Raw genomic sequence first — 14,079 nt, 5'->3', positions numbered from 1 at the left:
GAAGTCAGAAGCGGAAGCAAATCGCTGAAGAGGCACATAAGATAACCACGTGTGACACCAGGAGCCGACGTTTGAACAGTTCTCCCGTTTGATAACTCAAGCCGTGACTCTACCACTTTGACCATGAAGTTACTCTATCCCGCCTCCAATGACTTAGCTTCGCTCCCCGAAGCGTCTACATCGACGAAAATTTCGCGCTACGTCCCGTGCGAGATTTGCGAGGGTTGTTGCTTGGGGCTCCGGCCTCCACACGGGTCTGATGTGGTTCGCGACGACCTACCGAAACAGCCGGAGAATTCCTTGTCCAACCTTGTAGAGTATGATTCGGACGACGAGGATGGTCCCACGGAATACCTCCATCAGTGTTCTTGCGGGCATGACGCGAAAGAGCATGGTGCGGACCCGGACAAACTGGGCAGAGAAGAGTTTGGGCGTCGGGCGGAGATTGCTGTGCGTCTCGAGCAACGATTGGAGGTGCGTGATCCGTGGCTTGATTGGCCTGCTTCTGGAGCAATTTAAGGCGGATTTTCGCAAACCTTCGCGTCCGTGCATCAGGTGCGGAGTTTGAATGACTTTTGTGCAATGTCTTGCGAGCATTCATCGTCCCTGTAATCCATCTGTACACAGGCCAGCGGGAATCTGCTGGATTTTGACTACACAGACGCAGAAATGGAAACTCTCCGATCACAATTCAAACTGCCCGAGCCCGCCGCGAGTCCCCTGACAGAAGCAGTGGCGTCACCCGGTAAGTTCCCCGCAATCGCCACGAGGCACACACTCTCAACAACTGTGGCTGCGTTCCGTTGTTCGATGCGCATCTAACTCGGCTGAGCATGTATCACTTTACAGCCCTTTCTTCCGCAGACAAACTACCACCTTCATCGGTCTCTTCGCAGCTTGACGAGGAACTCTTACAGCCACCCGCAAAGAGACGACGTATTTCCTCATCTTCATTGAGCGACGCAGAAGACGACGAAGACGAGAACAGGCCCCTTGCATCCCGAATGGTGGGGACACACGTTTCTAGCAACGGCACTCGTCCGCATGGAAGACGCAGCGGCAAGAAGACATCGAGTATGAAGTCAAAAGCACAGACCGCTCCGGCGTCAATACCGCCACCCACAGGCGAACAACAAGCAGAGATGAACGGGGAGTTTTCGCAGCTGAATGGACATGAGCCACCGGTCAAAATGGAAGACCAACTAGACGAAGGGCAGCTGGATCTGTTAGCAACAGGCGTAACCGTCGACACAGCCAGTGCCGCTACGATCTCTGTGAGTCTCCTCATGGACCATCCTCCTTCACACTGACGTTCTCTTATAGCCTCCCCTGAAACCAGAGAAAATCTCGGCAAAGGAGCTGCGAAAGGGTGTGATCAAGATCCTACCTATCGAGAATGATGGACAGCCACGATCGTTCGTCATTTTGACGAACCTGAAGACGCTTTTTCAGAAACAATTACCTGTGATGCCCCGCGAATACATTGCTCGGCTGGTTTACGACTCCAACTCGAAATGTCTCGCCATTTGCAAACGAGGATATAAAGTCGTGGGCGGTATTTGCTACCGTCCGTTCACCCATCGCGGCTTCGCCGAGATCGTTTTTTTTGCGACGGCATCAGCAGATCAAGTCAAGGTTTGTCGTTCGATCGTACTCTCATCTGAGTAAAAGCTGAAGACACATCTCACAGGGCTACGGTGCCCTGCTAATGGATCATTTCAAAGCTCATATTCGACGGACCTACCCCGACATGATGCATTTTCTGACATACGCAGATAACTTCGCAGTTGGATATTTTAAGAAGCAAGGTTTCTCAAAGAACATCACGCTTGATCGGGCCATATGGGCAGGTTATATCAAGGACTACGAGGGTGGAACGATCATGCAATGCACGATGCTACGAAAGGTCGATTACCTCGCCACGAAAGAGATCGTAGCACAGCAGAGGGAAGCGATCTTGGCAAAGATCAGGCAGATGTCGAAGAGTCATATTGTGTACGAGGGGCTGCCACAGTTTCAGGATGGGAAAGGGGAAGGGCTCGTCATCGATCCCAAGGACGTGCCAGGTTTGAGTTAGTGTACTGACTTCTTTTTCTGTTGCGGGGCAACTGACGAGCAACAGGGGAGAGCGGGTGGATACCCAATATGAATGTCCCGTGCGTGTATTCTTGTTTCGGATGTGTTCTGTCAGTCACTCACGTCATTTCAGTGCACGCCCCTCGACTAAGAATTTTGAGCGCAGCGCAATGGAATCTATTCTGTCAGACTTGCAGGCCCACCCTCAGGCCTGGCCCTTCAAGGAACCTGTCAACGCTCAGGAGGTGCCGGATTACTACGATGTAATTCAAAATCCGATGGGTCAGTCCTATTCCTTTTCCTGCGCCATTCTGGTCGACCAATCCCGCTCACGTCAACTGTTTCGCGCAGATTTCTCAACTATGGAGCACAAACTCGAGACGGGGCAATATCAAGATCTCGACGCGTTCATTGCAGACGCTCAGCTTGTGTTCGACAACGCTAAGGTGTACAATCCCGAGGATACCATCTATTATAAGGGCGCGGTTAAGATGGAACGAGTGCTGATGGATCATGTCAGTCGCGTGCGCGAAATCAGCTGAACGGGCCCTATTTGTGTAGGTTGTTCTATGGACTTGTTCGTAATGCCGGTATTTTTATAGAGCTTAGTTGGACATTGTGCTTCGTTTGTCTGCGGCTGCGTATGCGCAAAATCTTCACAGGATTGCCGTGCAGCTCTTCCATACCGCGCAATTCTTCCAAGCTGTGCAACCGTTGACGTCTATTTTCATCCGATCTCCTCTGACAACAGTCGGCACGAACATCTGATAAGTACAGTGCTAGACGCTGCTGAAAATTTGATCTGCAGTCCCTTCATCTGCCATGACTCTCCAATTCTTTGAAACATCCATTTATCATAACAAGTGATTACAACGTCTGCCTGCCACTCGGAATTCCTGAGGCAACCTGATGCCGGCCCTGCTTGGTGGTTCGAAACATCGAACGCGTTGCTGGTAGAGTACGGTGCATGGTCCAGGATAGAGGTGCCCTATGGCTATTGGTGAACGAGACAAGATTGACATTAGAAGTCTCAGGGAAGGACATATTGAGTGGAACATGAGATGTTAGACATATAATCACATATACATGGAGGAAGGATCGAAAAGCATAGAGCGTAAGTTGTGATGGAAAACTAGCATGTCAAGTTACCAAGCGTACTAGTCTTCCCCATTGGATTCGGCCATAAAGGGGAGGGACGCTGGCGTCGCATTATCCATACCCGCAGAGCCACTGCCGCGCTTTATGTTAGCCCTCAACAACGAGCTACGTCGTGCTGCAAATATCAGGCCTCGTGCTTCAGTAAAGAATTGATCACAGCCACGCAGCTCATCGCTGACATCATTCTCCATCCATCCGTCCATCTCGAGATGCTGCTCGATGATTGCTATGAATCGATCCGAAGTCTTGAGGATTTCGAGGGCAGAGTCCCGAGATTGATCCATGTCTCGCATCCGTTGTAACACTCTCGGGGCACTATAGAGTGGAACGAATAATTTTCGAAGCGCCTCGATGAGGCTGGCATGCGGGGTGCTTAGGAACTTTTCGAGGCCTAGTTCAGACAATGCAGTAGGCCCGATTGGTTGAAAAAACTCGTATTTTCCACGTCCTCCGGATGTTCGCCCTTGCACGGTGGCAGATCTGCTGTCGAAATGCTCGATGAATGCTTTCTTGAGATCCTCACGTTGTTCCTTAGGAAGGTGGCTGGCCCTATAGCGGACACTGGTGTATAGCAAGACGTGAAGACCAGATTCCAGTTCATCACGAAGTTCATGGCGCGTGCTGTCAGGATCCATGAGCCGGGCCGCCGAGATGAATTGCCAAGTTCCCTGCAAACAGGAGTTCAGTTTTTGAGGCGAGTTACATGGCTATCTTATGACGCACCGTTTGCCACTTCGTCGTCGGTCCCTGCGGCCCCTGAGTGTCAACCCTTTGATTATCCTCGCTTGGCAACCTCATAGCTAGATCCCAGTCAATCAAGATTCCCTTGCCTGAATCAGATATCAAAATGTTGCCGGCACTGAGATCCCCATGTCGCACGCGTGCCAATCTAATTGCCAGATCGTGTGCTGCACAGAAAGACGTTGGTAAGCATGCGAGGTGTCAAAGACATCGTCGACTTACCTTTCATCCCATCGCACGTAGCGCTAGCGAGCTCTTTTGACGATCTAAATTGGCTCAAGGGCCGTCCGATGTCCCCCAGAACTAACCGATGGAGCCTGTGTCGCCTCGGAGGATTCGTCGTCTTGCAAAACCACTCTTTTGAACTGTACTCGTGCGTCCGTGTGTCTTGACCCAGGATGTCTTGAGAGCAGATCATCGTCGGGATCCCGGTCACACCTGATCGTTCGAGGTGCCGATAGGTGGCTCCTTCATTCTCAATCCCATCTTCCAAGTACCGCCAGCTGTTCTTCAGATACACAAGTTTCTGTCGCGTGATGTCATATGCAATGTACCCGTCGGTGGCTCTCCCAAACGGGCTGCCGCTCTGCCAATGAGGTTTCGACGCGATGAAATAGTGTTTCCTGTGCGTGTCGTCGTCCGTGATACAAAACTGGTGAAAGGTGGCATCAGACGAGTAGAGGCATTGAGCCGTCTCTTCGTCCTCGCCTAGGAGCCTAGCCAGAAACCTGGCTCGTTCGTCAAATGCTTTCTTCGCCCTCTTGATGTCTCTCGCCATGGGCTTTGTGAGCGACGTATCTCGTCCACGTTGCACGTCATTGAAACGGTTGAACTTCCAAAGGAACATAATCAGATGAGTAGGGTCTCTCCTCCAGTTGACTCGTTCAGTCACAATAGCTCCCGCGCGATCCCATCGAATGAAGCGAACATAGTCACCAAGCAAGACCATAGTGAACAGGAAGAACCGGTTTTGCGCCGAGAGCTGCAAGCCTGCATATGAACAGATTTGTCCTCGATTCATGGTCGCCTCCTGCGAGCGATGTAAGACTGTGTTTGTATCGCCAGAGGTCGCGCTGGGAGCGAGATCCTGGAATGGGTCCTTAGTCTCTGGCTTGCGCTCGATGCACAGTTCCATCAGCTCAAAGTCAGTTACATCACCGCCTTGCATAGATCTCTTGTAAGCAACCATGTCTGGCTTGCGTTTGAAGTCTGCATCCAGATCGTCAGTCGTGTTGACAAATCTCAGCTTCTGGCAAATTCCAGATGCTTCGACAGCATCTTTCTGTGAATACGATATAATCAACATCGGTCTCTAATAACAAAGGAGAACATATACGCACAAAGTGATCCTCAAATTTTCCAACCCTAGGTATGTTCTTGAAGATTTGGGTGGCACGCTTGGGAGGTTTCTTGTCATCCTTCGTCTTCATGAAAGCGTCAAAGAATTCTGTTATAGGCATAGGTCCGTGAAAGTCGTTCTCAGTCTCTTCAGCAAGTAGAGCGTATTCGGCCGGTGCCTTGGATATTTCCATCGCACTGAAACGTTGAGTGCTGGCTATCTTGTGCGAAGACATGTCAGGAGCAGTAGAACAGGTGTTGAATGAATCACTTACAGGGATAGAAAAAGTGCTTAAGTACTGGGGACTAATGCCACAAACTGTGGCCCCGAGTTTCGAACAAGCTTGTGATGGTGACCTCTGCTGGTGAACGTTTGAACCAACGCTGCAAGCCACGAAGCCACGGAACTCCGCGACATAGACACGTGATCGCTTTGTGGCCGAGTTACAAGGCCGCTTGCAAGAACCTTTGTGGTGGCAGACGAGCCGTCATTGCGATCACTGAGCTACACAATACTTCATTCTATGAGCAGAGCGCTACACACATCAAATTAGTGATCGCTCCGCAGCCCAGCCTCTAGATACCATGGCCACGACCGGCAACGACCACGCTTGTCACGGCGCAAATGTAATCGGAGTGTGTTTGAGTGGCCTGCGACAATGGAACGATCCATCACAAGTTAAGTACAGACGACGCGCCACCGTTAGATACGGATATCCGGAGACCACGTCGGAGGTTGAGAGAATCGTCAACGTTGCTGCCTTCGGGAGACTAGCGCCACCACGCACCCGCGCTACTCTCGATGGACGCAGATCGGCACCAATCTTGGCGATAGATGTATAGCGTGCACGACTCCATCACCAAGCGTACCTCATTAAGAACGTGTTCAAGAAGGCACTCTGAGTTATCATTTGCTCGACACCGAAATCGTGGAGGACAGCTGAGCCTCTGCTCTGACAGCGGATAGCGAAGTGTGTCTCCTGGTGTGCGCCTCCTGGCCATCCACTTTGTGTTAATCTGCGGCCTTCCTGTGTCAGAAATGGGCCTCGCTCAAAGCGACTCGTGGCCTTACAGAATAAAGGTAGCATATAGGAGTGAGATAGCAAAGTAATCGCCATCTTTCTTCACGAACCCGTTGCATATGAGCCAGCCGTAACGAACGTTAATTCGCAGACACGTTGTCCGCCCATATCTAGCACACCGACTGCAGGATCTGTCGTGGCACACGGTGACGACGCGAGCGAGGCGCATAATGCACGCTTGGCATCTGGCCGGTGGGCCTGCGGAACTAAGCTCGTCAGGATCACATTGTTTTGGCAAACAACGTGACGGACATACGGCGAGCGCTGCGCGCTCGTGTTTTCATGCCACAGCTTGTACTGTATATTTTCAGGCCACGTGTCGAATGCTGTTTATTCCCCTGTATGCTCCCATTCGTGGGAGTTTGAAGTTGGTTTTCCAAAAGAATGGGATTTGAAACTTGAAAATAATCAAAGCCAGGAGAAAATGCTCACGCAGGCACTTTATGTGGACGTGCAAGGAAAATGTTTGACGGTGTAAGTGAAATTGTTCGAGATATACGTCGGAATCAGCGGGCGGTGACGGTGCGTAGTAGCTGTTGCAGTCGAAGGGCATTTGTTATCCTCGTATTGTTTTTGTACAGATATAATAAGCAGCGCAGAGCGGAGGGAAGACGGCATCATGAAGTTGAATGAAGACTTGTAGGAGAAGACTACTCACAGCGTCGCTGGCTGCAATCTCTTTTGATTCTCCCTAACAGATCACGTCCCTCATCAGCCCTACCCTCGACCCCTCCTTCTGGTCCGCAACTCCTGCATCCCGTGGTTCTTCATGACCATTGAGAACCTTCACGTCTGAATGCAGAAGCGAGGGCGCGGTATCATGCAGCAACTCGCAGACGATGTCGAGTCCAAAGGCGGCAATAGCGACGTGTGCAATAACAACAGAGCGCATGTGAAGTTCTCAGAGAGGAGAGCCTGAGCTACTGGTATTAAGAAGGTGTGTGGTTGCGTCGCGTTGCAAACATTGTCATGGAAATTAAGGGGGTGTGGAAATAGGACAAGATGCGACGACGTACGGCATAAAAACCTAGAAGAAGCTTTGAGCGTTACATGTCTTCGGTGTAACTTGAGTCGTGGAGGCTCTCTCAAGTCATATTCTCTAGCTAGAGAGCACAGCGTCTTATGTGTTCCAGGTCTAGCCTGCAGCAGATTTAAATATGGGTCGGCGGTACCTAATGACGAAGAAAATAGTGCATAAACTTGTGCGCATCAATGAGGTGATCCTGGCTGAGACTGGCCTACGAATATTTTCTGCGTATAGGGTCAGCAACAGAGACTCCTCGGGACTGGCCTTGCCTGGTCAGGTTCTGTCAGCGACTCAGCGCAGGAGAATGTAGCGAATGTAGTCTAGGAACGATGCCAACGCTTGCCGACGATCAGTGCGAGTAGAAAAGGTTGGAATACCTGATTGGGGACAATTTGAGCACGGACGAAAAATCGAAAAGCCTGCGGAATCCGGACAAACATTGAAGCTGGTGAAGAGCGTGCCTCCTCCTGCCTCCTCGCATCGTCAGAATCTCTCTTTATAACTCTCCATCTACAATTCTTCCACCGCCATGGGCACCCCTGTGGTCAATGAATATCCCAGCCTATTCCATTCGTATCTCTACGTTTCGAACCATCTCTAAGCGACTGAAGTAGCACACACATCAGGCTCTGAGACTATGAGCTTGGTGCAACTATTCGTATCAACAGAAGTTGCCCATGACACGGTCGCTGAGCTTGGGGAACTTGAAAACATGCAGTTCAAGGATGTGAGATTAGGACTGTCGAATTCACGTTATATGAAGCTAACGATGAGCTGCACAGCCGAACCCCAACGTCAATCCCTTCCAACGATCATTCATAGGCGAGATTCGTCGCATCGACGAGATGGCTCGTCGCGTTCTTTTTTCTCTACTCAAATTGAGAGGGAAAAAGATAAGATACCCGTGCGCCCGCTGTATGATTCGGCGCCTCTCATCACCGTTGGTCCGCGAGCAGCTCAAACAATGGACGGCTTAGACGTTACATTTGCCGAGCACGAGTCGAGGCTAGTACAGATGAATGAGAGCTACGAACTGCTTAGTGGTCGATTGAGGGAGCTGGTTGAGGCTAGGCATGTTCTGAGGGAGACAGCTGTATTCTTTGACAGGGTAAACACGCTTACAAAAACACAAGGAATCGCCTCATAGCTAACTCTTTCTTATAGGCTGAAAGCAACCAGTCTGATATCAGGACCTCATTCGACGACAGCTCGGCACCCTTGTTGCAGCACGATGACCGCGAGAACCAGTTCTCCATATCAACTGTCCAGTTTGACCTCGAGTAAGTGGTTCTCGCCTTCAGTCGTCATCTTATCCCAAGCATCTTTTTCAGGTTTGCTGCTGATACAATTGATCGCACTCGTATCCCCACATTTGAGCGCGTGCTGTGGCGCGTGCTCCGCAGTAATATTTGCATGAACCATACCGACATTGCCAAGCCCTTCGTTGACACCGCGAGTAGTGTCGAGACTCAAAAGAATGTCTTCATCATCTTTGCTCATGGAGACGCTCTCCTCGCCAAGATCCGCAAAGTCGCCGAGTCTATGGGCGCTACACTCTACCCCATCGATGCCAACGCGGACAAGCGCGTTGAGTCCTTCCGTGAAGTCAATGGCCGCATTGAAGATCTCGAAATGGTGTTGTCCAACACGGGATCCACGAGAAGAGAGGAACTGTTGAGGATTGGAGAGGGTCTGGCCAGCTGGCAAGATGTCGTGAGGGAGGAGAAGATGATCTATGAGACGTTGAATCTGTTCAACTATGATCTGAGGCGGAAAACGTTAATCGCAGAGGGATGGTGCCCAACAAGGGGTATCACTATCATTCAGTTGGCTTTACGCCATGCAACTGTATGGAACCCTTTCGTTGATTCACCTTAAGTACTCACACCGGACTGAGGAGGAGTCAGGGACAACCGTCCCGCCAATTTTGCGCGAGTTGCGCACCAACAAGACTCCGCCGACTTTCCAGCGCACCAACAGATTTACGGAGGGCTTCCAGACCATCATGGACAGCTATGGTATCGCCACTTACCAAGAGGTCAATCCGGGTCTATTTGCTGTCATCACCTTCCCGTTTTTGTTCGCTGTGATGTTCGGTGATATCGGGCATGGCACCATCATCTTCTTCGCTGCGCTGATAATGATCCTCAACGAGCGATGACCTCGGGGAAATTTTTGGCACCTTCTTTGAGTGAGTCGTTAGCGCGAAACTTCTCTTCCCGTGAAGCTCATCATCGATGTCTAGTGCTACAAAATGAACTTTCGATCGTTCTTGGCGTCGTTCATGGGTGTTAATCGTTCTAGCTGGTCGTCAAATTGACTCTGAGGCCTCTCTTTACTACCACCTTCGCTCTTTGTCTCCAAGTCCCAAACCATATTCGCTTCAAGCGCCCTCTCAATATTTACACCAACTTCATTCGGCGAATGCTTTTATCCCACTCAATCTTCGGCTACCTCGTCGTTTGCATCTTTACAAATGCACGATTGACTGGAGTCAAAGCCCGACTGCCCCTCTTCTTTGTTGAACATGCTCATTTCCATGTCCCTTTCTCCTGGCTCTATAGAACCGTGAACACAGCTGTACGCTGGCCAGGGTATCATTTGGACTGTGCTATTGTTACTCGCATCTGTTTGCGTGCCATGGATGCTTGTCGTGAAGCCATACGTGCAATGGAAGGAGATGAAGAAGATCCAGAATCAGGGCTACGTAGGCCTCGCCCATGGTGACGGACCACAGGAAGACATGGTTAGGCGGAGCGATGATCTAGAAGGCGAGGAAGAAGGAAATGGGAGAGCTATCGCAGAGGAGATCGATGAGGAGCACGTATGTGTCCCCACTTACCTTGAACTTGATGATTAATGACGCATTTCGTTCTTTTCCAGGACCAACATGATTTTGGTGAGGTCGTGATTCATCAAGTCATCCATACCATTGAGTTCTGTCTGGGGTGTACTTCACTCACGGTACCATATTTTCGTCTGTGGGCGCTGTTGCTTACGCATGCGCAGCTTTCTGAAGTGATGTGGAACATGAAGTTGGGAGGCGTTTTGGCGAGGGAATGGAGTTGATTCAGACCGAGGCAATCTAGACTGAGAAGTGACTGAGGGATGAGTCGCTAGTCTGGTCATTGCTGAATCCTGACGGTCAGCCGTAAAAAATTGGACAGAAAATAAAATTTACATCGCCCGGTCGGGTTCAGATCTCAAAGTTGTGGCATGCAAGTAGTGTTTGTTGTTTGAGTGAGATGAATGGTGCAAGATAAATAATGATGAAAAGGCTCTGACAGACTGTACAAGAAAGCTGTGTGGGGTGATGGATAGGATCCATCTTCCTCACAAAGAGGCCGCCCAGATGGTAGATAGTAGGATCAACCTTGTAAGAGGTGGAGGTCGGCGACGGCCCTTACATAATAACTTCTTTCCCAATCGTCGTGCAATGCTGGGCTCAACGTCGACCATGGATCCCTGTAAAGACACACAGCATGTCAGCTTCTCATCCGAATCAATCTGAGTTCAAGAGGACCTCAAGAACGACGAGGGTGGTAGGGAGTGGAAAGGAAAAGGCATCAATGGGGTGCAGTGTGAAACAAAAGAGCAAGCGAAGAGAAAATGAAAGCCAGGATGGAAAGGTACGCACCTTCACCCCTGCTAGCTGAGCATGCAACCTCCCATGGGCCCCATGCCCCCTTCTCTGCCCCCTTGACCGTCGTGTCTCCAGTTCTGTGAGCGACCGCCATTGCCATCATGCTCGTCGCTGTTGAACCTATGCCTGTACTTGCAGTGCTCTTTCTTGTGATGGTGGACTGTATCCTTCCAGAAAAAGGGGGCACCACACTTGTCGTATTTGAACTTTGCGAGTTTTCCGTGGTCGTGACCAGCCTTGTGATGGGCCATGTCAGACAGGCACAACAGCCACATGCCGTACTCGTCGCAGACGTGAGGGTCGGCACTCTTGCGCTTTCACGCGGTTTCTTCTTCCTCCCCAGGTGCCGCCGTTCAGGACCTTCCGAAGGACTGCAGTACAGTCTCAGGGACTGGCTCACCTATGGGGTTCTCCACCCTGTGGGTGGATGTCGTCGATGTAAATGTAGTTCTTTGGAGGGTGCTGTCATGCACCTATGGACGGACCACAGGGATCCGGTCTCACACCCCCACCATCTCCCTTCTCCTTGCCACATAATCCTGTGGCCTCATCATCGAAAAATTCCCGCACTCCTCAATGGGGGCCCTGCGTTGCCTCCGGATGACCTGCCTCCTCCCCTCCACGCCACTTCCTCCCTAGATACCTCTCTGACCTTCCCCTTCCCTCTGCTTCTCATTCCCGTCGATCACCTTTGCCTTCTTTTGTAGCGGTCCTTAGTCTGCATCTTCCACTGGCTCCTGTGGCATTGGTGGTGGGGTGAGCTCTGGTGCCGGCGCCGGCTCTGCGATAGGCTCCAAGGCGGGCACCTGCGGAGGCACTTCCGCCAACACACGACTCACGGATTCGCGTGGTGCCTCCATGTTCTCTCTCGCCAGCTCGTGCCACGGGCCTCGGATTGGGTCGACCGCCACTATCAGCAAGGAGAAGTGCAGGGTGTGGATGAGCTGAGGGAACTCCTGGATCAGCTCAAGCGTGCCTGCCAGGGTTGAGAAGGATGAGTTGGGGATGCAGCTGGGGATTATCTCAGTGTGCGTGCGAGTGGCGGGTACTGTGGGTGGGAGGGGCCCTGCACCCGTATATGCACCGTGGCATCTCTTCCATCAGACCCACGTATCCACTACAGGCAATGTACGAGGATGGCCATGGCTCCGCAGGAGGGATGACACGTCCCCCGAACTGATGCAGGTCGACGCCCTCATCCTATGAGTGCATAGCAATGAGTGACGTGTTGCTCGTTTCAAGCTAAGTTTGGACTTACGGATTCCTCATCTGTGAGTTTGTTCTCACTGTGTGAATCGGTGGCATAGTTTTGTGAGCACTACGGGCTCATGCCAGGAGCTGTGAGCGAGTTCATTTATTTGTATTGAGGCTTTTCAATGAAACACGAACATACAACTCACTTGAGAGGTCCTCGTCGTAGCATCAAGTCATTGCTAAGCAGGCGTATGCCAGTGTCTGAAGAATGTGTTGAGTGGCTCAACAGCATTGTGGTGGTCGGTAGGGGGGAAGTGGGCAGTGGAACAGTGAACTATTGAGTTCTCACCCCCTCCGACTCTGCAGATATGCCATTGAGGAAGTGCCCACCGCCTTCTTGGAAAATTCATCTATGGAATGCCTCAGTGATGGGTTCCCTTGCGTATTGGCATTAGGTTTCGAATGAAGAGCGAGGAGGGCTCATGGTTTGCATACTGCAAGCCAGAGTCCATTCCCTCCTTTTGGGCCTGTCCTCTCTGCCAGCTACAGGTGGGCAATTTTCTCTGCCTTGTTTCATCAATCCTAGAGACCAAATGTGTCCAGGCTGTGATCATCAAACAGATTTCTAAGGTGCATTTGTTGTTATCGTTAATGAGCATGCACCCGCGCTAGGGTCTGAGGGAGGTATTTGGGAAGCTTTGGGGAGATACCAAACAGCGCTCGACAAGTACCGAAGATGCCGACTTTTACTGAACATGGTCAGTTCTTGCCCAACCAACGACAAGCCACCGAAGGACATTCAGCAGCACTTGGGTCAGTTCGCCCACACTTCACGTACTTACCATGACCACACAGGAGTGTTACGATAGGTGTTTATGAGATCGGAGCCAGTATTCCTTATTGGCCAATGTCCTCCGTGAGTCGGTCAGTCCTTATCGCTTATCTTCCTGACTCCCATATGGTCTGTCAAAACATGATCTTGCACCATTACTTGGCCACCCTGGCCGTACGATACCTCTTCTTTATTTTCATTGGTTTGCTAATGCCTGTTCCATCGACCTACGCTCGGGCAATGGATCCCAAATGTTCGGGATTCTGCCATCGCTGATTAACTTTTACCTTGTCACCTTTGGAATCCATATGGACATCTCACCTACCTTCTTATCTTCTCTGATTGCTAAGGCTTGGCACTCATTCGACATTTACTCTCATTTTCTTGTTTAATATTTTACTTAGGGGCTCTGTTTACTATAAAAACCCTATATACAACTCTGGAATAAACCAGCTTTTGCACCCCACAGTTCAGAGCTCATTTGCACTCATCTTAACCATTGAAATCGTCTCCATCAACTCCCAAAAACTTGTCATCTTTGTTGTTCGGCCTTGTTCGTGTTTGTACTTGTCTCTTCGCTTGTACCCCTCGTCCCCTCCTCAAATATTGTCAGAGTCCCGTGTGGCTCTTGAAGCACGTAGTTGTCGGTTGTGACACTACCTCCTCATTATTGACCAAATCGCCAACACGACCAACCGAACATTCGGGCAGTGTTCGGTGCAGTCCCGAAACTATTCGGTTGCTATAATCTCACACTCATCGCTCCTGCTCCAGTGCACCATCAATTTCTAAAGTCCTCACTAACGATTCCTTGTGTATCAGATACTAGCTCCAGCCCCCTGTATTAGAGGTTGTTTTGGTATTGTGCTCGGCACTTAGAGCCACCTCTAGCATATCATCATCATTCATCCGACGTCGATAACATCTGTGGCAAAGCCATGCGAAGAGCAGGTTTACAGATGTTATAACAACCCACTTATTCCTTTGC

General features: G+C 50.6%; 10 protein-coding genes across 10 annotated transcripts; 6 read left to right on the top strand and 4 right to left on the bottom strand.

Annotated features, from left to right (window-relative positions):
- Nucleotides 1-123: 123 nt before the first annotated feature.
- HETIRDRAFT_311131 (uncharacterized protein) lies at nucleotides 124-822 on the top strand (the record flags this gene model as incomplete). The annotated part of the gene is made up of 2 exons (XM_009543807.1): nucleotides 124-474; nucleotides 628-822. 2 exons carry the CDS (start codon nucleotides 124-126, stop codon nucleotides 820-822), a joined length of 546 nt encoding a protein of 181 aa, XP_009542102.1.
- On the top strand, nucleotides 803-2,758 carry HETIRDRAFT_438210 (uncharacterized protein). The gene is made up of 6 exons (XM_009543806.1): nucleotides 803-1,274; nucleotides 1,324-1,635; nucleotides 1,691-2,072; nucleotides 2,123-2,156; nucleotides 2,210-2,358; nucleotides 2,428-2,758. Exons 1-6 carry the CDS (start codon nucleotides 834-836, stop codon nucleotides 2,616-2,618), a joined length of 1,509 nt encoding a protein of 502 aa, XP_009542101.1. The 5' UTR covers nucleotides 803-833; the 3' UTR covers nucleotides 2,619-2,758.
- A 317-nt stretch (nucleotides 2,759-3,075) lies between these two features.
- HETIRDRAFT_379197 (uncharacterized protein) lies at nucleotides 3,076-5,744 on the bottom strand. The gene is made up of 5 exons (XM_009543805.1): nucleotides 5,589-5,744; nucleotides 5,316-5,534; nucleotides 4,198-5,257; nucleotides 3,958-4,142; nucleotides 3,076-3,902 (listed from the first exon to the last, which is right to left on the bottom strand). The coding sequence occupies exons 2-5, from the start codon at nucleotides 5,505-5,507 to the stop codon at nucleotides 3,234-3,236; spliced, it is 2,106 nt and encodes a 701-aa protein (XP_009542100.1). The 5' UTR covers nucleotides 5,508-5,534; nucleotides 5,589-5,744; the 3' UTR covers nucleotides 3,076-3,233.
- On the bottom strand, nucleotides 5,700-7,722 carry HETIRDRAFT_438208 (uncharacterized protein). Its single transcript, XM_009543803.1, has 7 exons — nucleotides 7,634-7,722; nucleotides 7,412-7,567; nucleotides 7,054-7,315; nucleotides 6,648-6,928; nucleotides 6,386-6,593; nucleotides 6,102-6,330; nucleotides 5,700-5,964 (listed from the first exon to the last, which is right to left on the bottom strand). Exons 5-7 carry the CDS (start codon nucleotides 6,452-6,454, stop codon nucleotides 5,864-5,866), a joined length of 399 nt encoding a protein of 132 aa, XP_009542098.1. The 5' UTR covers nucleotides 6,455-6,593; nucleotides 6,648-6,928; nucleotides 7,054-7,315; nucleotides 7,412-7,567; nucleotides 7,634-7,722; the 3' UTR covers nucleotides 5,700-5,863.
- Nucleotides 6,648-7,722, bottom strand: HETIRDRAFT_407417 (uncharacterized protein). The gene is made up of 4 exons (XM_009543804.1): nucleotides 7,634-7,722; nucleotides 7,412-7,567; nucleotides 7,054-7,315; nucleotides 6,648-6,928 (listed from the first exon to the last, which is right to left on the bottom strand). Exon 3 carries the CDS (start codon nucleotides 7,285-7,287, stop codon nucleotides 7,087-7,089), a length of 201 nt encoding a protein of 66 aa, XP_009542099.1. The 5' UTR covers nucleotides 7,288-7,315; nucleotides 7,412-7,567; nucleotides 7,634-7,722; the 3' UTR covers nucleotides 6,648-6,928; nucleotides 7,054-7,086.
- A 337-nt stretch (nucleotides 7,723-8,059) lies between these two features.
- Nucleotides 8,060-9,583, top strand: HETIRDRAFT_168524 (vacuolar H+-ATPase V0 sector, subunit A; the record flags this gene model as incomplete). Its single annotated transcript, XM_009543802.1, has 4 exons — nucleotides 8,060-8,530; nucleotides 8,587-8,702; nucleotides 8,754-9,270; nucleotides 9,320-9,583. 4 exons carry the CDS (start codon nucleotides 8,060-8,062, stop codon nucleotides 9,581-9,583), a joined length of 1,368 nt encoding a protein of 455 aa, XP_009542097.1.
- A 483-nt stretch (nucleotides 9,584-10,066) lies between these two features.
- HETIRDRAFT_101051 (vacuolar H+-ATPase V0 sector, subunit A) lies at nucleotides 10,067-10,491 on the top strand (the record flags this gene model as incomplete). The annotated part of the gene is made up of 2 exons (XM_009543801.1): nucleotides 10,067-10,246; nucleotides 10,306-10,491. 2 exons carry the CDS (start codon nucleotides 10,067-10,069, stop codon nucleotides 10,489-10,491), a joined length of 366 nt encoding a protein of 121 aa, XP_009542096.1.
- A 376-nt stretch (nucleotides 10,492-10,867) lies between these two features.
- Nucleotides 10,868-12,551, bottom strand: HETIRDRAFT_115389 (uncharacterized protein; the record flags this gene model as incomplete). The annotated part of the gene is made up of 7 exons (XM_009543800.1): nucleotides 10,868-10,887; nucleotides 11,060-11,436; nucleotides 11,466-11,482; nucleotides 11,905-12,076; nucleotides 12,150-12,265; nucleotides 12,324-12,351; nucleotides 12,466-12,551. The coding sequence occupies 7 exons, from the start codon at nucleotides 12,549-12,551 to the stop codon at nucleotides 10,868-10,870; spliced, it is 816 nt and encodes a 271-aa protein (XP_009542095.1).
- A 358-nt stretch (nucleotides 12,552-12,909) lies between these two features.
- On the top strand, nucleotides 12,910-13,128 carry HETIRDRAFT_308812 (uncharacterized protein; the record flags this gene model as incomplete). The annotated part of the gene is made up of 1 exon (XM_009543799.1): nucleotides 12,910-13,128. A coding segment is annotated over one exon (219 nt), but the record flags the coding sequence as incomplete, so codon positions are not given.
- An 89-nt stretch (nucleotides 13,129-13,217) lies between these two features.
- On the top strand, nucleotides 13,218-13,367 carry HETIRDRAFT_309452 (uncharacterized protein; the record flags this gene model as incomplete). Its single annotated transcript, XM_009543798.1, has 1 exon — nucleotides 13,218-13,367. One exon carries the CDS (start codon nucleotides 13,218-13,220, stop codon nucleotides 13,365-13,367), a length of 150 nt encoding a protein of 49 aa, XP_009542093.1.
- Between the last annotated feature and the right edge of the window lie 712 nt (nucleotides 13,368-14,079).

Source organism: Heterobasidion irregulare (assembly GCF_000320585.1).
Source record: "Heterobasidion irregulare TC 32-1 unplaced genomic scaffold scaffold_02, whole genome shotgun sequence".
Lineage (NCBI taxonomy): Eukaryota > Fungi > Basidiomycota > Agaricomycetes > Russulales > Bondarzewiaceae > Heterobasidion > Heterobasidion irregulare.
Note: the sequence above shows the minus strand (reverse complement) of the source record. Positions and strands in the feature narration are given on the sequence as shown.